General features: G+C 34.6%; 1 protein-coding gene across 2 annotated transcripts; it reads right to left on the bottom strand.

Annotated features, from left to right (window-relative positions):
- Window positions 1-10969: 10969 nt before the first annotated feature.
- On the bottom strand, window positions 10970-23577 carry LOC145620403 (putative protease Do-like 14). 2 transcript variants are annotated; one of them, XM_081675078.1, is made up of 11 exons: window positions 23144-23577; window positions 22122-22234; window positions 21164-21298; window positions 20693-20832; window positions 18835-19142; window positions 18229-18289; window positions 17474-17604; window positions 16107-16227; window positions 12604-12696; window positions 11571-11689; window positions 10970-11254 (listed from the first exon to the last, which is right to left on the bottom strand). In XM_081675078.1, exons 2-11 carry the CDS (start codon window positions 22222-22224, stop codon window positions 11191-11193), a joined length of 1275 nt encoding a protein of 424 aa, XP_081531204.1. In that variant the 5' UTR covers window positions 22225-22234; window positions 23144-23577; the 3' UTR covers window positions 10970-11190. The 2 variants fall into 2 exon arrangements, with proteins under 2 accessions (XP_081531204.1, XP_081531205.1); XM_081675079.1 differs by lacking the exon at window positions 23144-23577 and having other exon boundaries at window positions 22122-22253.
- Between the last annotated feature and the right edge of the window lie 3730 nt (window positions 23578-27307).

The following is a 27307-nucleotide window of genomic DNA, read 5'->3' as shown; positions in this document are numbered from 1 at the left end:
GTATTACAGATTGTGTGTTTTGTGTGTTTGTTGGTCTTGTCTGTATCTTGGCCCTATGATGACCCATTTATAATGGAGAGTAGTGGAAACAAGTAGAGATAGCTTTTCAGGTGATGAAGCATATTCATGAATGGGCATATGTGAAGAGCGAATCATGCTAGTTTCTATAAGTATATGAATGTGTTATTGCTTTATTTATTTATGATTTTATTTATATGCTCGACTAACGCAAAAGTTTTAGAGTTGGTTAGGCTTTAATAAGGGCCTATAATGGTTCCAAGTTGTAGGTTGATTTTATTTTACTTCATTTGACTTTGGTTTTGACTTTACTTTCATTGGTTGACTTTTCAAGTTGACTTGGTTTGAATTGTTTTGAAATTAGTCTTCCGCTGTGTGTCTTTGATAGTTGCCTTAGCCGTTTTCACAGTGGCGGTAATGTCTTAGATATTCCTATTTCAAGTTTTAACAGGGCAAAACAGGTATTTTAAAAGAAAGGAATTTCTAGGGTGTTACAGCAGTAGCGGTGTTGAGGGATGAAGTTAGAAGAGAGAAAATGAGTTAGGGTTAGAGGAGTAGTGGCATTGTTAATAGCAGAAGAGTAAGAAACAGTAGCAATACAAGATATAATCCAATTTAAACAAGTTCAGTTAAAACCAAATGCAGAAAAAGAAGCCCATAAAAGATCCCACTCAACTCGATCATAAGCTTTTTCCATGTCTAATTTGAGGGCTAACCAACCCTTTTTACTCTTAGATTTATTAAAGAGATTAAGAATCTCATGGATAGCATGATCAGGGGTAAAAAAACATTTTGCAGAGGGCTAATTATTTTCATTAGGGAAGGTTTTAATCAATTGACCAAACTTTTGAAAATAGCTTTTAGATTGTTGTACAATAAGCCTATGTTGACTTGCCCTAGATGGGAATGCACTTTTGGAATTAACATAATAATAGTATGATTAAGTTCTTTAAGGAGAATTCCATTAAAGAAAAAACCTTCATTCCTAAAAAATTTACAGATGTCCGGGCCAATAATATGCCAATAGTACTAAAAAAATTTAGAGAAATTCTCTTTGGTAAACTCGAACTTTTTGATTTTTCAGTGGTAAACGTTTAAAAAACTTATTACCAATGGCCAACTTGAATTATTGATTATCATAGATAATAGCTATTTTAATATAAACCCACTAACCATGGTTAATTTAATTTCTTTTATTTATTAATAATTAAATTATTTTATATATAAAAAAAGTCAACCTCTTCTCAGACCACCACCAACGCAGAAAAACCACCGCCCACAACCCTCCTCTCTTTCTCCACCTTCCAACGCAACCCTTGATAACCCTTCCCTTGGCGGCGGCGACTAGCTCCCCACTCCCGCCCGTCGCCAGCGACCCCGATTCCCCCCTCCCCCGAATCCCCCTCTGATTCCCTCCACCCCGATTTCCCATCCCTCATCCCAAACCCAGATTTTTACCCAAACCCTAACCCTAAATAAATCATGAGTGATACTAGAGCGACGACCGGATTTACAGTAACCGCTGTTGCTGCTACTCGCTCCACTTCTCTTTATTCCTTAACCTCAAAATTCAGAATTACGGCTTCGAAATTGGATTACAAAAATCAAATTTCCAGAATTTGAAGATCATAATTTCTACTTGACTTGATTTGATTGCTTTGGTTGTCTGAAAAATTCAATTGATTAAACCCTCATCGGCTGCGTTTTCTGATTTCTTTTGGCCTTGGAATCGAAATTGAGATATGCTGGCAAGTGTGGGGGTCGCCGAAAGGCGCCGCTGGCCGGAGGGGAGGGGGTTAGGTGGTTGAGTGGCCGGGTGGGTGGAGGAAGGGGTTTGTTTTTTTTTTTTTAAATAATTATTTCTAATATAATTTTTTTTAATTAAAATAACTTTAACTATAATTAAAGAGTTTAATGAAAAAAATGATCATTAATATTAACAATGAATTAATAAAGATAATTAGGATTTACTATTGATAATAAGTTTTTTTAAAGTTTACCACTGAGAAAATTAAAAAGTTCGAGTTTACCGAAGAGAATTTCCCAAAAAGTTAGGCCCATAAGCCATAACTATCCGAACCAGGTGCCTTATAGGGAGACATATCAAAGAAAGCGTAACGAATTTCATCATCCGTAAAATCCATAGTAAGAATTAAGTTATCTTCATGAGAAATAACTGAATCAATCCAGGGTAAGGAAATATCACAAACATGAGAATGTTCGGACTTAAATCTTATAGAAAACTCATTAAAAAAAAAAGATCAGTAATTTCTAAACGAGTGTCCACCCATTGATTATCTTCATTTTGGAGACAAAAAATTTATTTTTTACTAGAACGATATTTAACCGATCTATGGAAAAATTGAGAAAAATGATCACCTTTAGTTAACCAAAGTTTTCGGTAGCAAACATAATCTCTCTCCTCCCAAACGCTCTCTTCTCTCTCCTCTAAAAAAAGAAACCTACCCCTCCCGTAAACCTAGGTTCTCGCCGGAGATCCGGCGCCGCAGCCGTTTCTCCGGCGAGTGTCCTCCATTTTCTCTTCTTTTTATCTGTGAGGATCGCCGCCGACGAGTTTCCGTGCTCCTCCTCTTCTCTTACTTCCCTTCTCCTATCTTCTTTCCCTTTCTTGATCTGTTTTTTTAGGCGTCTTCAAACTCCGAGCGACGCCCTCATCCCTTCTCTTAAAAACATATTAATATCGGTTTAGAAGGTGTTTTTGTGACCCTTTTCCCGGCTAAGAAGATTTAGAGAAGCCCCTGTATAACCCACCTTAAAGAGGAAGGTTCAAGTTCAAAGAATTTCGCCGGCGAAACAAGAGGCCTAAGGACTAAGCCTAACGCCGCCGTCATAAAGGTCATTGGTATTTTTGACCGTGACGGAAACGGTGAAGTTAGGGTTAGGGTTTCATGGGTCCTTGCGCTGGAGGGCTAAGCCTAACGCCGCCGTCAAGAGTGGTTCGTGACGGAAACGATGAAGTTAGGGTTAGGGTTTTGAGGTTCTTTGTTGTCATGGTTTCAAATTATGGGTCCGAAAGGGGCTCTCTGATTTGGCTGGCTTACTTAAGTATGTATTTTCTTCTTGTTATTCAGAGTTTGCTTTATTTTGTAAAGTTATGTATGGTTTATTTTAGCGTTTCTTGGTTGTTGTCCTGTATTTCTGGTTGTATTGGCTATATAGTTTATTGAATGGTTGTGTGCGGAGGGAGTTTGGATCCCTTGTTAAGGGAATGGGTTTTGTTGTCGTGTTGGGAGAGTTAACATGGGTTGGCGTTGTTTGGGAGACGAACAAGAAGTTGACCATGGCTAGGGTGAAGTGTGTGTTATGGTGGAATGATTATGGTTGTCATTCTGCTCCCTTCTTTGTAGTGATCATTATGATCATTACTCTTGAAATTTTCTATCTGAAGCAGGTGCCCAAACTTTGATTTGGGGTTTCTCGAGCCTTGACGTTGTTAAAACTATCTTGCCAACAAGAACAGCTTTTGAAGGAAAGGTCACATGTACAAGTGATCGGTTTGAAGGCCTTACTTGGTGATAAGTTGATCCCACTGTAGGAGTTTATAGGTACTATAATGCGGAAAAACATGAATCATATTCATAAAAGCACCTAATCCCAAGATCGCATGCATAACACACAAGACACATAATCATACCATTGAAGCGTGAATTCCACGTAGCTATTATAATTGGACGCCGAGGAGGAGGAGAGAGCCGTGAGAGAGAGAGGAGTTTGAGAGGGTTAGGCTTCTTGTTTGCTAATTAAGGTTTGATCAAACTGATCACAGAAAATCTTACATCAAACCCTAAGCGCCTAGTCTATTTATAATCTTATTATAATTGGACTAGGGCACGAAGCCCAAAACCCTCCTTATTCCTCCCTATGGCCGGCCACCTAGAGTGATGAGGCTCATGATGGGCCTCGTCCTCTAATGCTCGATCTAGGCCCTTTGTGTGACCTTATAGGATCCGTCCAATTGGGCTTTAGGCTATTTTACTAGCACAAAGATCGTTAGTACCTCTAGCTATGATAAAACGACGATCCAAATGTCCGAACTTAATTATCTCCATAATTTGATCCAATTATATATCTAGTAATTGCACACGACGAAGACATAAATCCTTCACCCACTAGGTAAGGTTAAACTAGCCATGATCGAACAATTTCGATACTCTCTGCTCTCTTTGTGTTTTGAAGTAGGTATCCGCTCTTTGTCCTATAAAGAGGTCCTAATCCGCAACATGTCCGACCAACCCCAGTTATGTAATATGGTTTTTAATGTCGAAAGTTGTAAAGGCTTAAATGTTAAAAGCCATGTAGTAATATGTTTTAGTTTTTATTTCGTATGTTGTAAACTCTGATTTTATAAATATAATTTGCTAGTGTCAAAAAAAAAAAGTTAACCAAAGTTTCCTGGCATATTTACCCTAGAATTTTTGGCCAATCAAATAAAAGAAGTTTTTCACGCTGTCGTTTAAGGCGGACAAGGTGTAATCTTATATGCATATTATTAGGAAACAAAACCAATTGAGTCTCAACTGAAATAAGGGGTAAATACAAGTTTATCTGTCATATTAACCAATTTTATTAATCTGGTGGCAATTTCTGTAAATATATTCAAAAAGCGTGGTCATTTATTCAGTACTTTTGGTGAGTTATCTAATTACTGTTTGCAACTTGCATTTAGGAAATTACACATGCACCCCTCAACTAGTACATAAAAAGACGCATGTACCCCTCCACTAGTACTTGAAAAGACGATTATACCCCCAAATAAACAAAATATTTCTAGAAGATAAAGTGCGCACAACTGTGAAATAAGTTTAGATTGCTTTAAACTTAACTTAGCTTGGATATTACCATATTTGGCATGATCTTAATGTTTTAAATCAATTTTGGTGCACTACTTAAAAAAAATCAATTTTGGTGCGCTTAAGCTTTTGTAGAATACAGAAGAAACGAGAGCCATTAAATCGGCCTTTCCAACTTTTAGTGATTATATTCTCAGCCTCCATATCTGTTTGTCCACACATTTTGGAAATGAAAAGTAGATAATTTAGGAGTCATAATATTATTAGTTATCAATGTGATAGGAGCATGATCCGAAATGGAAAAATGTTCATATAACATAGAAGCAGTGATGTAAATCGAGTCCCCTTTCTTATAACTATCTTTATTTCATTATTTAGGTACTCTTTTGGTTTTACCTTACTCTTAAAGTGGGGGTTTTACAAGTGAGTTTTTAATAATGTTTTTATTATTTTCTTAGTAATAGTTATGTAATAGTTTATCCCTATACCCAAGACTAGAGAAATCTACCTAAACCCCTCATCCACACTTTCCCGCATCCCGCACCCAACAAACTGCTACCTACCCAACTCCCCAAGCCACATAAAATAATACTCCCATTTTCTTTCTTTTTCTTCCCTTCCAAGCTAAATTCATATTAGGAAATAAACTCTTCAATTTCAATCAGCTTTTTTTTCCGATCAGTTGAAGATCTAACAATGGGACGCAATTGCAGCAAATTAAATTTAAGTCTTTTTTCTCAATCTTATATTTCACTGTTTACTACTTTGTGATACAATTATTTGATTGAATTTGCTTTTTTTTTTAGATACAGTTATTTGATCTAGTTTTTTATCTTTTATTTTTATTCTTTCATGATTAATTTTAGATCAAATAAGCAACTATAATGCTTCCAATAAATCATATGTGCTCACTTTGAAAAAGCGTTAGGTAACTTATGTTCATTAGTGATGATTATAATTTCCAGATTAACTAAAATGATTAGAAACCACTTTTTCTATATGAACATTATGATGAGTATATTTTCATAATTCCTCAATTAATATTAATTGTATAAATTCGATGCTTATTTTGAGATAAGTTGATGTTCATTTGGAGATAAGTTAATGTTCTTTTTGAGATAATTTGATGTTAACTTATTATCTTTTCATGACCATGTCCATACTATGATATGTTCATTTATGTATTAATAGATGTTCATCTCCATCCATATAAAATTATTTCGATCATGTCAATTGTTTCACTCATGTTCATTTTCATATAAAATTGGTTCATTTCAACACTAATTCTTGTTCAAATCCAATAATTTATATATCTTGTCTATCAGGTTAATAACGAGTTGTGGATATTGTGAGTTAGACCACACACACTAGGAAGACGACAAAAAGAAGGAAGACGACAAAAAGAAGGAAACCAAGAAGGTATGCAAGCAAAGAAGAGCTTGAAGTTTTTTAATTTGGATTGAGAAATTTATTGTGTTTGATATTTTGCGTGGAATTGTATTGTATATTTTAATATCTAATACTTGAATTTTTGTTGTATACAATTTTACTTTGATTTTGTTAAGAAGTAAATAACCTTGAATGCTATAAGTAAAAATCACATTCTTCAGAAATAGACATCTAGCTAGTATATATAAAAAGTTCACATTAGGAAAGCAACATGTTCATAAACAAAAAAATAAATGTTCATAATTACTTGATTTGGTGATTGAGCATTAATAGTGGTCAATGTTGAATCTTCATGGACAATATAAGATATGATTGTAAAATTATTTTTAACAAAAAAGTAAAGGTTTTCAGTGCATTATTATATTAGAATGAATATGTTCATTAACCTCACACTTAATCATTTCTTTTACTATCTCTTTTACTACTATATATTCATTATTATGTCATTAAATGTTCATAACCATATCATTAAATGATCAACAACAACATAAAAGGAAGCACCTTTATGAATAATCCACCTTAACAATTTTTATTATTTAAAATATATCATAAATCATAACCCCCAAGAATGTTGTAGCAAATCTTAGGGAAAGGTGTTCAAAACCCAATTCTTAAAAAAAATATATATATATTCATTATTGTATTAATAGGTGTTCATTTTCATTTGGATACATAAATAATGATGAAATAGTATATATAGATAAAAAAAAAAAAAAAAAAAAAGGAGGATTGTTAATAATAGAAACAAAGATACATATACTAAGGTTTATTCTTCAATCTAGCAAGGAAGATATTATATATTGTTTGACAAAGTAATTGATGTTCTAGAAAACTATATTATGTTTATGTACATAGAAATTTTTGTATAATAAATTGAACATTTATGGGAGCAAAACATTATGCACGTTAAAGAGTAAATTTCATTTTTAATATTCGTATAAGTCTAAAGGTTAAATACTATAAGGAAAAATCTTCTGTATATTAAAACACCTAAATGGAAAGTCGGTGAAGTAGACCTATATAAACTAACCTTTAAGAGTTAGGGTATCCTAAGATGTCATTACACGACTATTTCAAAATTCTCCCACTTTTATTCATTTATAATTAATATATAAATGTTCATTTTCATTCCAATACATGATCATCTCATTCTAATCAATTCTCGTCATTGCAATGATACATGATTATTCACATATTGAAGATGAATAATCATGTGTTATATTAATACATGATTATTCATATATACAAATAATCATATATTAATACTTTGTGCCAATTTTAAAATTTATTCTCACTTTTATCTATGTACATATTTATATTAAAAAATGTTCATTTTCATTCTAATACATGATCAATTCATTTATAAATGTTCATTTAGATATATCAATGTGCTCATTTTCTTAAATAGTCAAATGTTCATCTCTATAAAATCATATGAACATTTATAAATTATAATATTCATCTCTTTTTATCCTTTTATATATATATATATATATATATATATATATATATATATATATATATATATATATATATAAGTGGTCACAAGATATGACCAGCCGCACAAAAAACACGCTATTATAAAGAGTAGTGTCTTAATATGAAGCACAATGACCGCCTAGCTAGTTTCTTTGAAGTAACGTTGCCACATCTCTCATTATAAATCCGAAAACACGATAATATACTCTAGATAATTTACTATAATTCATTTAATTTCTTTTTTTATGAATAGTTTGTATGAATTGTAATAAATATACTTACATCGTATAAGAAGTACTTATAGATTTATAATGAACATGCTCATTTTAAGAGACCTACATTATTTGTACATTTACAAGGCTACAACATATGTTCATTTTCAAGGTCACATACTAGCTGAACATAAATATATGGTGGTTGGAGCTTTACTCATCTACTTCTATCCCCTCATCAATCCTTTAATATGCAGATGTTTTGTTTAACGCAACTTCAACTTCAGCCACAATAATTGTCGTCGTCGCCGCCGCCACAATAAAACATTAGCAATTAAAAATCATCATCGTGACAACCTTTATGCATATCTTCATCCCAACCAAAACTAGGGAATTTTGGCTCAAATTCTCTATAATATCCCTGTGCTATTTGCTTGATATTGCTTCGATTAGACTTGTAGTTTGCTTAGCTTGTTGACTTAATTGAATATAAGTTAGGATCATCAATTTAAAATCATTACAGTGGAAACTATAAAATCAAATAATGATAATCGAACAATTACAATAGAAAAACAGAGTATTATCAAATTCAAAATCAAAAAACAAAATTGATTGATTAGATTGTCATTAAAAATACGAATTACTCACAATCATGATTAAAAAAAATTAAGCTAGAAATCTCCATGGAAGAAGAGAGAATATTGAAAAACAATAAAAAAAAAATAAAAAATAAAAAAAAAAAGAGGAGAGAGTATAAATTCACTAAAAAAGAGGAGAGAGAAAATGAAGCAAATTAGCTATGTTAAAATATTTACACAACTCTGCAAATTAGAAGTAGTAAATAAGGAAAGAAAAAAAAATAAAAAAAAAAATAAAACTTGCGAAACATAACGAAAGAAAAACCTTTTAGTTTAGAAGGGGGTGTAGGGAGAATTGCATAAACTAAAGTCTAGGGAAAAATTTGTTATAGTTATGGGGCATTGGGCTTCCAAAGTTGTGTTAATTGGTTAGAAGACTAATATTAATTGTTCGGAATTTTATTTAATTTGCTTGCGGAGGAAGTAGGATAGATTTATCTTTCCTATATATTAGTCTTATGTAAATTATTTTAATAGGATGTTTTATAATATAAAGTTGAGTTTATTGAGCTTTTGCTTGAAGAGAACTTTGTTAAGGTTCAAACTAGTTGAAGATCAAACTTAGAAGTCGTTGCCTTCTAAGACTATATATCCTTCTAATTTCCACCATTAAAATCACTCAAATCCTTCCATCAAATTAAAACCGTCAAAAATACGCATCAAGCAGAAGGATATAAAGCATACAATTGAGAGCTAACGAAAGAACGATCTAACTTTTCATATACAATGTGAGAACTAAACGAGCGTTTCCAAGAGAAAGAATTACCAGTTGTAGGGATATCAGTAAATTGAGCAAATCTTTGTAATCTAAAGCATCAAAAGTAGGGGCTTTTCCACCTTATTTATCATTTCATTTAGTAAATATAGGTCATTGAAATCACCTATAAGCGTATACCCTATAATATTAAAAATTTATCTTTTCACATTTAAGATGTTATATAACGGATAAACTATATATTTACAATTTATTTATATTTGATAAGTTTATTATGATTTACAGTAAAAATATATTAAAATTAAACTTTTGTAATTTTGCCTGAAATTATTAAATTATATAAATCAAATAATTAAAAACTAAGATGAAAATACCTTGCGATTGCACGGGCTTTCATCTAGGGGTGTTCAAATTCGGGTCGGGTTTTCGGGTACCCGAAAAAGTGGGTACCCGAATCTTCTGGTTCAAAACTCGGCCCATATCCCGACCCGAGAAACCCGAGTACCCGCGTTACGGGTACCCGATTTTCTCGGGTTGGGTCGAGGGTACCCGAATTTATTCACTCAACATTTTTTATAAAAATTTAATCAATCAAAACAAACTAATTTACAACAGAAAAATAAGATGAATTAACAATTTACAATCTTCTACTTTAACCCACAAATATCAAGTACCAAACTATGCTAAAATCCAAAATTTACAATCAAGTACCACAATTATCATGAGATAGATCTATGAGCAAAGTTCTTTCTGGTTGCTTAACGATCTATCATATCTTCACATACAACGCATAAATTTCCATATCCTAATTTTGTTTATTCAAGTTCTAAACTTTAATGGCCAAAATCAGAAACTATAATTCCAAATCATGGGTAAATTATATGAAAGCTCTCAGACCCATCTTCAAGAACCTGAATCGTCGGCCATCCTCAAGCTTTCTTCTCCACCGTCGCACCACAATCGTCAGCCACCATCTTCTTCGCCGTGCTTCTGTGACAGCGAACAACACAGAGTTGTTTTGTTGGTATATAAAATTTTGATTTGATTTGATTTTGTTGTTGATTTAGAATTTTTTTTTGATAGATTATGAGAGGAGAAGAAGTTTGCTGGAGAAAGAAAGATGTAAGATGGAGATTAGAAGAAAACCATAGAAAGAGAGTGAGGAAAACAACTGGATAGAGAAGGTAAAAATTGAAAAGACAATAAATTGTAAACCCTAACAAATAAAACAGCTACTGAAGATTCATGAAAAAAAAAGACTTAACGGGTATTTCGGGTACCCGCGAGCCACACAGATCGGCCCATGACCCGACCCGACAGCAACACAGATTTCCCGAGTCGGGTACCCGTCCCGAAACTTACATTTTTTAAAAAAAAATTCCCGACTATTTTACACCGGGTCAGCGGGTCGGGTCATTCGGGTAGGGTATTTTTGAACACCCCTACTTTCATCTAGTATTCCAAAAAAGGAAAATTTACGCAAAACTACTACCTAACCACCCATAAAAGGCTTTTTAATACACATCAAGAACAAGTGACAAATACTAATTGACATTTAATAATCCTACCTTCCTCTGTTTACTAATAGTTTCACCATTTCACTTTCAAAAGCCAAACTTCAATTTTTACCATAAAATCTCATTAATATATAAGAAAAAATAATCATGATTATCTCGTTAGCCTCATTTCAATGTGTAATTTCAAAATATTAACTTCATATATATTTTTTAACAATGTATAATTAGAGATATTTACATCAAACTTTAAAGTACAGCAATGGAGAACAATAAGTGCACCGAGGAAGTAATAGGAGGTACTTTAAAGTACACACGGCCAATGAGAAAATCTGCAGCCTGTGAAGAAGCTCATTAAGGTACACTTCTCATCGTTAAGCAAGGCTTGCGTAAATTAAATTCCTCTGGTAATGGCCATCTAAACAGAAAACAACGGTACACATATTAGTAGGTTTGCTGCGATCAAATGTAGCATGACAGGCACGCAAAAGGTCATAACATAATTATAGCAGAAGCATCGATCTCAGCATGCAGCAAAGAACAAACTTACTAAAGGTCACCTATCTTTGAGGATATGATTGAGCACTCCCATGATTATTTTCAACACTCTTACATGGAAATATACTTTCCAATAATCAACTATTAAATACATTTGTAAAATACAATCATGGAAGTGCTAAACAATATTTCTTTTCACATTGTAAGCAAGACCACAGAAATCTGAAAATGATTACCGATTCAATTTTCTGGAACTCAAAGGAAGTACAGGCAGTGTCAAAGGTGTACTGCTACCGGCTCTCTTAACAACCAATTCGAAGGGCTCCTTAGCCTTGTCCAATAGTACACTAGTAAACTGTGCAACAAAAAAAATTGAAAATACACAATGAAATGAGCAATGTCCTTAACTATATTAAAGCACTACATCAAGTAGGTATGAGTTAATATTGCATCATATTCGTTATTCCAAGATTGAGCCCACGAGGTTTTTTTTTTTCAAATTATTGCTTGCATATTTCCGTTACCTTCTTCAATTTTTTTTTTTTTTTTAGTTTTCCTCAATTTCCCTTGATAGTAATACGTCTTGCACTACTGATTGCAGTATTGCATAGACACATACGAGTATATGGCTAGTTTTTGTCATGCAGATTTTAGCAAGTAAAAAAATACATGTAAGTTAAAATACAGCATTCAAGGAGATAAAGTCATTTCATACTTAATATTAAAGAAATTTAGTCAAAACCACCTTATAAAATTGAGATTTTGTGAGAATATATTTTATACTCCCCCGTTCTCTTTTAGTTGCAACATTTTGACTTTTAAGCTTGTCAATGCATAATTTCAACTCTTGATATCTCTAATTAAAGATAGATAACAAAATAAAAAAAATTTAATAGTGCAATTTTCTAAACGTTGCAAATAGAACCATACGGAGGAACTTTAAAACATGTTGTAATTAACTACTGTACCTTTTAAACACTTTATGTTGTAACTTGTAAGATACTACCTTTGGCCAGATTATTGTTGAAACGAAAGTCTGGCATTGACCACCCCATGGGCATGTCAAATGACATTAAATGAACCCATTTCCTACCCTTTCCCCTCGTTTTTTCCTTCAGTTGCTCTCTTCCTTTTATTCATCTCTTTCTCCCTCCCCTGATTTGTGATCTCCTACTCTCACCATTAACTAGAAGTGTATACGAAAAAGAATAATTTGCAGTAGCAGCAACAGTATCTTAAATCCTAGTACCAAAACACTAAAAGAGATACCTTCAGGGAACTTTCAACATGTATTCCATCAATCTGAATTATGATATCATCAGGGGAAATCCCGGCATCTGAAGCAGGAGATCTTGATTCTACCTAATAAAACAACATATGCATACTTCAATAGTGACATTGTCTACAAAAATTTGATTTTTAGAAAAAATCTGAAGAACAAAGGACAAGACAAGCAACATAATTCATTTAAACCTAAGAAAATCTGCGAAGTACCCACAAAAGTAACATTTCCTTCGCAAAAAAAGCTTCCACTTGACTTTTCTTATTCCATAATCACTTAAAAGTGATCAAGCGCTACTTCATGTGCATCTAATATACCGCTGCAATATTGGATGTCCCTTTTATATATCAATGTCTAATGAACCGACCTAAGGGGAGGCACGGTATAGGTAGTGCATAACTGCATAGTAAATTTGTCAAGAACAGCTTGGAGAGAAAGCAGGCAATTAGTTTGCAATATAAGAGGGGATGAGGGAGAGATTATTATATTAAATGTCAATGAGAGTTCTCACTTAGTTTTAAATTTGTATTCTGGGAGAGACCAAGCCTCTTAAATGCTCCTAAATATTTGTTTCTTGCTAAAACTTCCTGTTTATCAATCATAATCACCATCCTTTTGCATTAAATCAACCTCACTATTCCAGTCCAATATGTCCGTTCACACGGTGCAATAACTAACATCTATGCATAATATTAACGTTAGAAGATACTTGTTTTGGAAAGAAAGAACCAGAAAGTAATGACATAAGGTGATTATAAGCCCCCCTTGCCCATGATCTTCATGACAAGGTCAAAGCTTGGGTAGAGTGAGAAGACTGAGATCTAACTTGAACCCAAGTTTGGCTCATGACCTTGCCAAGATAAGCTGAAGAGATATAGGCTGGACTCGAAAAGCCTGAGATTTTGTGAACAATACAGAATTTTAAATATCATTTTACAATCTTTTGCCTTTAGTTTGTAAAAAGTTGACCATACACACACAGACCCCAAATTAAAAGCAAAGTCAAGTTGCAAGACTAGAAATTAAGGCCCAAATCCTCAAGCTCAAGCAAAAGTCTGAATTGTTGGGAATTAAACCATGCCAGGCAAAGCTTAAGGTACACTCAGCTTGATATCACCCCTAGAAATGACTACTAGATATAATTTGTCAGATACCCACCTTAATGTCTAAATTCACAAAAAAATGTTGTCAAACTAATCTTAAAATTTTTTATTACGTAAATATTAATACCCAACCCAATGAGTGCAGCAGACCAGCAAACCTGAATCATTGTCCCAAAGGCAAGGACTAATAACAGAAAACCAAATTTGAGTGGACCATTTTAATTTTAGAAAAAACAACTCCAAAATCCAAATGAGAAATAAAAAAATTAAAATTAAAAAAAAAAAGAGATAAAAACCACCCTTTTTTTTGAAGATAAAACCACCCTTAAGTGAGGAAATTTCTTTCAAATCAGTAACTTTGATGTTTTAACTGATTGCATTTTAACTAAGTCAGCTATCAGAACTTTCATGCATTTACCCTCAGTTTTCAGCAGTGAAGAAGTATTAATCTAACGTAAAGTAAGACATTTTATATTAAAGTCACATCACCCCTCTTTACAACATTGGTTCCTATCAAAATAAAATACTCCGTAATGACACTAAGGATTACAGATAAGTTTCTTACAAAGTTACAAGAGCATATTGAGTTCACCGAGTGTCTACAGGATGAATGTCCCCATCAGTTCTGGGAGAACTATTTCATGTGCTACCACAGACTATCTAGGCTAAGGTAAAAAAGAGGCTTTTCCCAGGGAACACAAATTCAAGCAAATCTATTGGTTTCTAGTGCGGACAGGGGTTTTTCGTTTATCTTAGTTTTAATACAATGCCCTCTAGTGGGTGGCGATTTACCATATCTCAGTATATGAATATAAAAATAATCAATAAATTTTATTTCCAAAAGGAGAAAAATTGGTTTAAATAATCCCAGCTTTGGGTCATTCGCTTTACAATTTTCATAATCCTAACTTTGGATTATTATTGAATAATCCCAACTTTATGGGGTATTCGCTTTTATTGGTCCCAACCGGTCACCTAACTTGTTATAACAAGTTATTAGACACGTGTCATCATCCGATTCGTCAAAAAAAAAAATCAAATAAATAATAAAATAAAATAAAAACCCCGGCCCCTGACACCGTTGGCAGGTGGCAGCCCCTTCTCCCCAGCCCCCACCACTTCCGGCACCTCCCTATCCCCTCGAAACCACCGCCCCTGCTCATCCAACCACCCCGATACCGCCCCTCCTCTCCTAGACCAACACCAGAAACCCCATGACCTCCCTTCCCTAGCCCTAAAACCCAACTCCATCCCTTCCCTAGCCCAAAAACCCCATTCTCTCCCCTTCTTCAGCCCCAAAACCTTTTGAAAGAGGCGTTTTAGGGCTGAGAAAGGGGAGAATATTGGTTTTCAAGGTGGGGGAAGAGGAGGGGAGGTTTTCCAAGGGTGGGGGTGGGAGTCGGGTCGAATTCCGTGTTGGGTTAGAAGGAGAGGCAATTTCAGTAGGTGGAAGATGGGGAGGGGTAGTTCCGAGCTGTTTTGCGATGTAGGGGTAAGGGTGGGAAGGGTGGCGCAGCCGGAGGTGGTGAGGGGAGGAGGTGTTGGCTTGGTTTGTTTTTAACAAATTTGGAGCAATCACATGCTTACATTAAAGCCAAAAAAAAAAAAAAAAAAAAAAAAAAACCTTGTTTAACAGATTATTTGTTACTAAGGGAAAGGACGTGATGAAAAAACAAGCTCATAAGTCTTCAATATCCTTATTTGGGAGGAAATAGATGTTAAAACTGCCAGCTTTCTCACCCTCTCTTTTCTTTTCTTTACTTGTACCTAACAAAAAATTGGCCTTTCCGTTCTTTGCAAATAACCAAATGTCGGAATTCATAATTTTTTCTTCAAGTTTGTGTGTGTGTGTGTTTTTTTAAAATCAGAAATTCAATGAACTTTCAAAAGTAGTAAGGGCGTCTACTACCACTTGAGAACAAACTATACAAGTCTAGCACATAAAAGTATAAAGTGCGGACAAAAGTAAACTAAGTTAAACATCAATCCTCCGATAGTAATGAGTCCTCAACTCCCTCTTTCTTCAGATCCATGTCCTCCCTTTTTCAACTACAATCCGAATGTCTCATCTATGAGCATATGTATCTCTTATTAAGCCATTAATGACAGCAAAACCATCAAAGGTCTCCCTAAGCTTGTGAAGCCGTAATGTTCTAAGCTTTATTTTGGTGAATTAATAATTGAATGTTGCATCTAAAGATATTAAATGAGTTAAAAACATGGACTCCTCTTAGTAGCAAATAGCCTCATAAAACGGCAAAAGCACCTTACATCACAAAGGTAGATAATTTCATCTTCATGGTGCATCCATTTAAACTGTTTATCCAACAATTTAACTTAATCATAATCTTGAAGATAAATGAAGAAAGGTACAAAGGCACACAAACCTTTCGAACAAAAACACCACTTAAGGTATTAGGGGAACTCTGGATTAACTTTTCTAAGTCACCCAACTCTGTTGTGTCAAGATCAGATATTTCAAGTCCAAGCCATGGTTGAGGGACTTCCCTGGCACAGCCAAAATCCAAATTTACAAAATAATAACTTAATTAGAAATTAAAATAATAAAAAGTTATTCAAATAGCAGCAACCACTGAAAGACTGATTTAAAGAGCACAAGCTACTACAATAACAACATTACAGCTGAAAGACCAGCATGAGACAAGATTCCTTTAAAAAAAAACGGATGACCTCTTCACCCACCCACAAGCACAAGACATAAAGTTATTCATTCAAACAAACAACAAAATTCATAACTCATCAGAATTAAGAGAATTCTTTCCAGTGAATTGAAGCAGAGACCAACCAATAACACCTAAACTTTTTAAACTACCAATCTCTCTGAATCACTTATCTCAAAAGCCAAAAGCATTGTGAATTCTATTTTAATTCACTTGCTTGAATATATAGCAAATAAAACATGGACAAAGCATCCTATCAAAGGCAGCATCAATAAGCCACTCACCAAAATCAATTAAACTAGCACCACAGATAGTATAATATCATCACTTGACAATACATCAAAATATGGAATTTGTAGTCCATAGCCAATTGAATCTGTTTTACCTTGCACAGATCAAAACATAGCCCTGACTTATTGAAATTGCAGTTGTAAGCAATTCAAATTCTGTAATAGAGATATCTTTATAAAGGGTTTCATGCAAACTCCCAGTTAAATAACAATACTATGGATTTAAAATATGGAAACTATGAATTATGTAATAGACATATCTTCTTCATATTTGGTTCCGGTTTAGTTTATTTTCCAGTCCGGTTTCCGACCTAGGTCCATTTTGAACACCCCTAGGTCCAACACCACTAGTCCCATACCCTGAATTCTCCCCTAGTAGCTCTGAAGATGGAGCTAAGTCACTACCGTTGATCCTGGGAAACTTGGCTTCCTAGATATTGAGGAAGGAATAATAGAGAATCAATTGTGGTTGGAAATGGAGTTTGCGAGAAGAGAGAGTGGTTGTGGTTGTCCACTGGTTACATGGTACGGGAGGGAGTTTGAGAAGTGAGGAAATCTAGAAAATGGAACAACATTGATACAGTTGGGTATCTTGTGTGGGAAGAGTAAAGTGGAGTGGGTTATCATGTGCAATTAATTGGAAAATTATAAACCTCCCACACTTCACCTCTTCTTAAAAAATTGTGCCATTTAAAAGTAGTGCAATAATTTATGAATGGAGGAAGTATACAACAGTTAATTTATCAACAAGACAAGTTTGCAACAACCAGATTTGAGCCATACCTATATTTCAGCAAGTGCTCCAAGCATTTTAAGGCTATATTGATAGGTAAAAAAGGAGTATACGCTGCCCGATAAAAATTTAGTCCAATGACGCATCCACTGTAATTAATCAGTGGTCCTCCAATACCATTCTGGAAAAAGTAATGTGTCAACATATATATAAAAAAAATTGACAGAGTTCTATAAATATAAGCCTTGCTCTTGCACATTCATTTTGTTCAGATTTCAGAATACCCCTTTGGTCTACACTTACACTGGTACCCTAGATATTCTTGCTAAAGTAGCCAGTAAAAAAATCTCATAAAAATCTCAAACTTATGCAATGTATATTTTCGTTGGCTGGATTAGGTTAATGCTACTAATAAGTGTTTCTCTTTGCATTCCTTTGAAATTAAAAATTTATACTGATGATTTAGTTTTTATTTTCCTTGATCAAAGCTAATGCCAATGTCAGGGGATGTTTGGTGTCCTTGCACGGTTTCCTAGCTCAATTTTTTTTTAGAAAATAGTGACTATTAATCAATCAATCAATCAATCAAAGCCTTAATCCCATAAGTGGGGTCAGCTACATGAACAAAAAGTGATTATTCCGTGTAATCATCAAATTGTGGCTAGAAAATTTGCAATAGTATTTTTAACAATATGAAGAAAAACTACAATAAAAGGCACATAAGATAATCAACAATAACATGTAACTTAATGTTGATATATACATAAGCAGCAATACATAGGTTGAAGGATAAGAATGCTGTTACCTTGGTGATTTCACTATTCGCCATAACAAGCTCTCCACAATCTAATCCACAATCCTTCAAACTGGACCAAACAGGATGGGCATAATTAATTAAAAAAAGGCTACATAAACTAAATAAGATGATAGTTATTCATGCACAAAGCCAAAAGATCACGCGTTACACTGTTACACATGATCACGGGTATGTTAAAAAGTACATAATTGGTAGAATAAAAAAAATATGGTTAAAATGGGAAAAAATGCATCCTATATAACAAAAATTCACTCCCTGGGAAAGGAATAGTCAATATTTAAGAAGGCCTAAAGGTTACTAAATTACTACCTCCATTTTCCTAAGTGCTACTCACTTTCTACTTTCATCTGTTTTCTTAAGTTTTACTCACTTTTTTACTTTACTCCTATTATGGCAACCTTTTATTCGTTTTTTAACATCTACTACCCCAATTTCAGGTACCAATTGTATGTCCCTTATTCTATCACTCTCCTCTTTAAAGTAAAAGTACCCACATGCATGGGTCCCCATTTTCACTCTTCCTTGGTTATATCACTAAAATATGAGGAACTAAGGAAAATGAATGGAGTATGAGACAGAGAAAGAGTAATTTACATAAGCTTGCCAGGTGCTGCCATAATGTGGTATGGGTCATCATTATATCGACCCAACGCAATTACTGCCATCCCCGGACAGAGCTTAATGAGTTCTGAGCTTGTTGTAGTATCACGATGAGAGACAAGCTGAAATGGCGGTGAATGACCAGAGCGAACAAGACACTCAGTATAATCATCAAGATTTCCAATAACAGCTGTTTGCAATCTAACATCAGACTTGATTCGTATGGCTGCAACATTATAATGGAAGTCATAACCTAGTATTTCACCCTCACAGAGACTATGATCAAACAAACGGACATCCACCTGTAATGATAATAGTCCAGTATATCAGTTCAAAGGCTATGAATCTGAATAAAAATAAGAATAAAAGCAAAATAACTCAAATGATAACATAAACAATTATTACTCAATATTCCCACAGTTAAACAAAAAGATAACATAGCCATAAACATGTTGAAAAAAATAATTACTACCTTACATATTATAAGGTTACACGAACTAGGTTTGTGTGTACCAGATCACAGAGGTAAACAAGCTCCACTTTGCTGAAACTAGCAACCCGGTTCAACAGGTCATACAACAAATCAACCAAAGTCATTCAGTTGCCAGCTAAATACCAGATTTAAGGAAAGGCATAAGGGGTGGAAAGAGGGAAAAAGCTTTGGAAATAATGTAAAGCTGTTTACTGGGCTATATGTTTTATAACTTCCCACTTAACTCATTATTACTATTGAGGAGTGTTTGGGTGGGTGTAATATATTTTTCAGTTCACATCTTTACCTTTGTTTGGTTTACAAAGGGGTGAAGCTTTTCCAATGGTGGAAATAACATTTTCAAGCATGGAGAACATGTTCCTTCTAAAGGAAGAGAAGCCAATTTCCAACTTTCTTCTTACTGACATTTTTCTTTCCTCCCATCCATCCTCACCCTTTCATTCCCATATTCCATTTCTTGTACGAAAAAAAAAGGAAAATTAGTATGGAATGTATTTCCTTGAGAAAACGTTTTCCAAGAAAAAGCATTTATCATTGAAAGTTTGAAACTATTTTTCGCCAAAACCAAATGGAGCCTTGCAGTCAAAGAGGCTTAAAACTGGAATTTATTGGACTGGACTAAAACTTATTTGAAGATTTTGAACTTATACGAACTTACACGACTTGAAACTGATTTTTTAAAGTGAAGAAAATGCACTCTTGTTATTTAGTTCACTCAAGTAACATGGTGGTATCTACTGATTTATATTTAAAAATTATATACTACCTCCGATTTTTATTAGTTGCAACTTTGGAATATTTTATCTTACAAATAATACCCCAAAGTTGCAACTAATAAAAATCAGAGGTAGTACTTATTTGACCTATATTTACATTTTTAAGGAAAAAAAAACTGTCAAATTTCTGAATTCCATGATGGGTACACTACACACTAACATGTTGATCGTACATGAAACAATTTAACCAAAAACAAAATTGATCAAAATATTACTTTGAAATTGGTGTATAAACTTTAACAGCATAAGCAAATCTCAAAAGAAAACTAGCAGATGGAAGCATCATTAAAACTTTAAACCTAATTTGTACACAGTCATATCAAACAAGCTTAAACCATATAGTGCTTTTACCTTCACGTACAAATTAGGAAAGAGATAGATTCTATCATATATGTGAGGGAAACCAAGCATGCTTGTTCTTATTCCATATAGCGATTAGAATGACACAATTGAGTTATAGATTGAAGCCGTGGTGGAAAAAGTGTACGTAATAAATGACATTTTGGCAAATAACTTTTGAAATTTTTACTTTGAGGGAAATAGATGATGCAAGTGTCATGTTTTATTGGAGGGAGTATCAAACCTTTATATCATCAGCTATAGCATCTTCTTTTTTAGGACATCTAATAAGGGTAGCAGAAGTCAAAACTGTACTAAAATATTCACCATCTACACCATAGGAGTGCACTACAGTCCCCGAACATATAAATAGCCGTTGGGCACCTGGAAGCAACATAAGTTTAATCAAGCAGGTTTGTTATAAAAAGTAGAAGAATACACTAATATCCAAAGTTTGAACATTAAGTATTTTAAAAACTTTAAAATTGGTTCTTTCCGCATTATTATGGAACAAAGCATGAGCAACACCAACTCATAATATACATATATTTTAATAAATTAAAAAGGTTCTCAACATTGAAAGAATTGTTTACAAAATCATGATTTGCAAACATATAATTAGGAAAAAGTTAACAATGTTACATTCAAAAAGTAAAACTTTCGAAATATCAAATGGGACAGATGAAGATTTCAATGATTGTAGAATATGTAATACCGGTGTAAGATGTGAGGCAAACAACAAATGGAGATGCCACCAAAGCAGCACGTTTTGTTTTACAATCCAAGTACATGTTGTGCTCAACAAATTCATCAAATTTCCCGAAGTGATTTGCCTTTTCAAAGTGTATGCCTGCAAATTATCACAAAATATTATATTAAAACAATACAATAATCTGAATACCATAAAACTGTTAAAACTTGAGAAAGTGGGGAAATCTTTGAAGATTGCAAGAGAAACAGAGGAAGAATTACATAGTAAAAGGTACAATAATGCTGCAATTTGGTGAAGAGGAGAGAGAAAATGATGTTTGGATGATAACGGTGGCAAGAAGGTGGCTGGACGGTGGTTGGGCCCCACTAACGGAAACATAACGACATAAGGCAAAAGGCAGTGAAATTTATAGTTAGGGAATGTGGGTGGTAGTAATGTAAAATAAAATATTAAATAGGTAGCAAATGTAACAATGCTGGTAGCAAATTTCAAATTTTCCTAATAATTATGGAACCACTTTCACAGGTATTGCTAATGGAAAAAAACCTTGATGTCGTGATGTGGCTGTGATTATACCGCCACCCCCACAGATTACCACAATCACAAATTAATATGTGTAACTTTTAAATTTGTTAAATCGCACAAATAATACCCCATACTAATTAACGGATGTAGTATTAGGTAGTGAAGTGAACCCGTACCGATTCCCATACTAGCACTGACCATGGGTCAAGTTTTGCAAAGAAACAATAAGATGCATTCTTCCTACTACTAGTCTAGTCTACTACTACTAAAATTATTATGATCATAAAAATTCACAAAAGGTAAAGCCAAAAATAACCAGCAAATTATTCATGAAAGTAATAAATATATACAAGTATAATTTCAAAAATCATAACAAAACCAAACTGAATCGAAAACTAAAAATAAAAAAAAAAAAAAGTGAAGGACGGAGATAAACCATATTGTGGGCGGCAGGGGCGCAGTACTCTCCTCCATGGATTGAACAACGGCTTTGGAGTGTCCCAAAATTTGCGCTTCAAATGCTGACGACTGCGTTCCATGGAATTTAAGCTTGCAAAAACCCCAAAATAAATAAATAAGTACTATTAATCGAACTTTCAATTTTTTCAGCCGCTTGTTTTTGCCAATTTCGAGAGTTCCGATTACATGTAATTACAAGAACATGATAAATTTTTATTACTTTATAAAGATTGAAGAGTAAATTGTGGTGGCTTGGTGAAGAGGAGGAGAAGATCGTTTTTTTTAACACAGGAGAAAGAAGGGTGTATTTTTTGTTTGAGAATGACTAGGAATGGCAACGGATCGGATTCGGATCGGATGGAGCTTCACCCGCATCCACCCGCATCCACCATCCGCTCCACGAGATCCACCCGTCACCCGCATCCGATCCATCCGTCATCCGCGGGTGAAACGGGTGGATCGGATGATAAACGGATGATAATTATAATTTCTAATATATAAAACACAAATCAGAAATAATGCATAAACAGCAAATAAAACACAGCATTACATCAATATAAATACACTTTCCATTAAATTAAAACCCATTACAAACCACAACATAATACATATGAATATTAGTAGGTCATTCCACCAGATTACTTGATTTATTTCCTAAGTCCAATTGAATGAATGTAATGAATTTTAAAATTTATAGCAAGACAGCAATATAATTTAGCACTAGTGTTATGAAGCATAAAGTAATTTTTTCTATAATATATTCACAAGAAAGCAGAACATATTTCAATCAATAAATATATATACTCAAAATTCAGATTTACATATAAAACACAAATCAGAAATTTCAACAAATCAGATGGGTTCACATCGTCACAACAATTCACTAATTCAGATCTACAAATCAAGTCAATTACTTCAACAACTAGAAATTATTAGATGATTACTTGATTAGGCTTTACACTAGTAGAATAAATTAGAACAAACTAAAAAGAAAAATACCTTGAAGGGCTTGAACGAGAATAAAATAGAGGGAGGTGCGTGAGGATGGTCGGCTGTCGCCGGTGAGAGAACCCGCCGGATCGTCGCGAGTGTCTGAGTGAGAAAGAATCAGTGCGAAATTGATTGTCTGAGTGAGAGAGAGGGAGGTGCGTGAGGATGGTCGGGCTGTCGCCGGATTGTCGCAGAGCGGTGGTGAGGGACTGAGTGTGGCGAAAACCGCGAAACTGTGAGTGAGTGAGAAAGAATCAGTGCGAGTGAGAGAAAGGGAGGTGCGTGAGGATGGTCGGGCTGTCGCCGAATCGCCGGTGAGAGAACCCGCCGGATTGTCGCAGAGCGGTGGGCCGGTGGTGAGGGACTGAGTGAGAAAGAATCAGTGTGAGAGTCTGAGAGAGAATGAGGGTGGCTGGGTGAGTGGGTGCCTGCCTGGCTGGGTGGTGTTCAAAATTAGGGATTAGGGTTTCTGAATTTAGGGGGGGTTTATATATTTATTTATTAAATTTTTATTTATATATTTATATATATATATATTTATATATATATATATATATATATATAATTTCGTACAGTTTTTCAAAAAAAAAAAAAAATTATAATTTCGTACAGAATTATTTTTTAAAAAATTTTATTTATATATTTATTTATATACATATATATATATATATATATATATATATATATATATATATATATATATAATTTCGGGTGGATGACGGATCGGGTAATAAACGGATGACGGATCGGGTGATGGATGATGCGGAGCCCCACCCGAATCCGACCCGATCCGTCACCCGCTTCATCCGTCATCCGCCCTTCATCCATTTAATGCGGATTTTCGTCCATTAAATTAAATCGGGTGGATCGGGTTGGCGGATATCCGTTTACGATTGCCATCCCTGAGGAGAAGATCGTTTTTTTTAACACATGAGAAAGAAGGGTGTATTTTTTGTTTGAGAATGACTGAATCCCTAAATATATCCCTAATAAAAATAATATAATAATAAACCTATAAAAGCATCAACATATAAATGACTCCTTATCAATAATGCACTGCTCATATTACCCCCTAAATTTTAACTATCATTTCCTTATAAATAGTGTTCTTCCCAAATTGGCTCTCAAAATTTTCTCTCTCACCTCATGAGCACTTTACTTTGACCTTTGGTCCAAATTTCTTCACTTTACTTTCTCTCTCTTATTTTATTTTCACCTCTCTATAGATTTCCTCTCACCAGTCTCACAAAAGGGTTTTACTCATACTTTTCTTTGAGAACCTCAATCAAAGCTGAGGCATGATGGGCCTCTACCAGGTATGGACCCTTGTGTCCAATACCAGGGGCAAATGCGTCATTCCATCATCAAAATTGGTACAATAACTCAATCTTGTTACTGGCTGTAAAATTTATTCTCTCTCCTCTTACCACTGTAAATAAAACATCCCCCTTTTCTCTCTCTAAAGAGTTCTCACCGGAAAACTGATCAGAAAAGGGTCGCTAGAACCCTAGCGAAAATCCATGCTAAAACGCTCACAAAATTGTCGAATTTGGTGCAGGTCGTGTTGTGAACAAGAATTTCGTAAGTTCAAGGTTGTTGGGAGTGATAGTATACAATTTCGGGGGGGTCTATTTTGGCAGTAATTCGAAGGTGTTCCAAGTTTTTATATACAACAATCGTTCAAACCATGGCAGGTAAACGTAATTTATTATTCAAGTTGTTGAAATCCGTAATAAAATAGTGGTTTTTGTAACAAGGGTTGTAATTGTATCAGGTGGTAGAAGAGGTGGAAGGGGTGGTCGTAGGGCCGGTCGCAGGGGCGGTAGTAGTGGCGGAGAAGTGTTGGGAAGGATAAGGTAATTTTGATTTGTACTGTTGATTTGTATGTGCATATTTGCTTACTTGTGAGTAGAATTCATGTTGGAGTTAAATAACATTTTGGTTATTTTGTACTGTTGATTAAGAATAGAATTCCTGTTGGAATGTTGAATTTGTTTATTCTTGCATAGCTAGCTTCCCAAGGAGTATGCTTACACATGTATGCTTATAGAGTAGGATTGAAGGTTTAGTTTGTAATTGAACACGTGTATGCTTATAGAATAGAATATGAATAAGTGTCATGAAGAATTTAATTTGGTCTGTTGTTGCTGTGATGATTTTAATTTTAGTATCACCCAAGTTATTGAATATGTAAGTTGATTTAATATTGTGTTTGTATTGTTATTGAAGGAGATTGAAGGAGATATATCCGATGTGGAAGTTGGTAATGGTGGTAGGAACTCGCAAAAGGTATTGGTAAATAAATACAGTAAATGTATACACTGTTGCTGTGATTGTTTGTGGGGTTGATGATAAAATAAATAATGTGTTGGTTTGCTTTTGTAGGTTAGTAAGAAACTTGATGAAGCTATGTACAGGGTGAGTTTTGAATTACATTTGTTTGTGTTTTATTGTTGTTTTGTTTGTGGTTGTTCAGGAGTTAATGTATATTTGTCTCTGGGTGGTAGGACAATTCACTAAGTGAATGTGGAAAGATGAAGCAACTTGGTAAAGTGATTGAACGATGCAAGAAGGAGCTTAAAAGGGTAACAAAGCCTCGACTATATTGCTATATTGTATTGAAGTTGTATGTGTATTGATTTGGGAATTCATTTATCTTTGTATGTTGTTTGCAGCCTGAAAATGTAAATTGTCGGGTGGAGTATTTTGGGATTGTTAATGAGTTTTGTGAGAAGAAAAGGAAGACAGTTAAGGAGATGGGATTTGCTGGACTTTTTGGTCTAGTTGACAAGCAGCTTCCAAGGGAGCTGTGTTATTGGCTTGCTACGAGAGTTGATGTAGCTTCTTATTCCTTGAATACCCCTGATGGGCTAGAGTTTACATTCGACCCCATTCAAGTTCATTGGGTTTTTGGCATTCCAAAGGGGCATTTGCCTATTCCGAAGGAAGCTGTTGATGACAGCGCGCAGAATTATCTTGATCGTGTCGTAGCTCGATTTAGCTCGACAACCCTTAGCAATGTAAAAGGGATCCCGAGGAAAAACTTAGTAGAAGTTGTTAAAGCTCCACTTGAAGATGTGATTGAGTTTAAGATTGTGTTCTTGCTGCTAACCCTAGTGGATGTTCTGTGTCCGACAACATCCCATAGGTTGTGCCCTAAGTTACTTCCAGCAGCAATAGCAACAGTGGACCCCGAGGCTTATGATTGGTGTTCGTTAGTGCTGGAAAAACTTATGTATTCAGTTTCTAGCTTTGCAAGGAGGTTCTACCCTAATGGCTATTGCAAGGGATGTGGAGGGTGTACAATATTTCTTGCGGTTAGTTTATTTAATTATATGCACTGGTTGATGGTTTTATGTAGTTTTTAGTGGAGTAATGAAACCGCGTATGTTGCAGATTATGTATCTTGATCGGTTGAGAAGGCCCCCTGTAAAATGGGGTGTGTTTCCTTGGCTGAAGGCTTGGACAGAAGCCGATATAAACAAGGCTAAGCGTATTGTGGATGGTGATTTTGGGAAATTGGGGGTAAGTAAAAATACTTAAATCAGATTGTGTGGGATGAAAATATTATTCCATAATATAATTTGTTATGTAATTGTGTTTTTTTGTAAATGTGTAGTGTGTCAATGCGGAGTATGGCAGGCCACACGAAAGGGCCGCATTGGACCTTATGCCAATGAAAAGAAGTGTTGTGGCTGCAGAGGTAAGTGTTGAGTATTGTTTTTGTTTGGAGGAGTTGGTTGTACACACTTTAGTTTGAAACACTTGAGCTTGATATTGCAATGTTGAAAACAATAGGTTGCTGAAGTGTTGATGAGGGGTGTTGTTCATGAGGAGGAGGATGTAGAGGAAGAACTTATATTCACTCAGGGTGTAAAAAGCGTCCCCGAGAAGGAGCCAGTTATTTGGATGGAACAAGTCTTCAGGTAATGCAAAGGGAAGTCAGTAAGTTTGATTGTGTGTCTTGTTCATTATGCAATCTTATTATCATTATGTCCCGTGCAAGTTTCTTGTTCTGGTGTGCATGACATCAATATCAATGATTACATCTCAAGTGGCCTAATGTGCTCATCACTAAACATTGTAGATAATGGCTGAGAGGACAACCAGATGGAGGTTCAAGAAGATAAGGAGAGACAAGAGAGGGAGGATAAGGAGAGACAGAAAAGGCAG

Source organism: Chenopodium album, chromosome 27, assembly GCF_948465745.1.
Source record: "Chenopodium album chromosome 27, dcCheAlbu1.1, whole genome shotgun sequence".
Lineage (NCBI taxonomy): Eukaryota > Viridiplantae > Streptophyta > Magnoliopsida > Caryophyllales > Amaranthaceae > Chenopodium > Chenopodium album.
The sequence above is the reverse complement of the archived record's forward strand: the minus strand, read 5'-3'. Positions and strand labels throughout refer to the sequence as shown.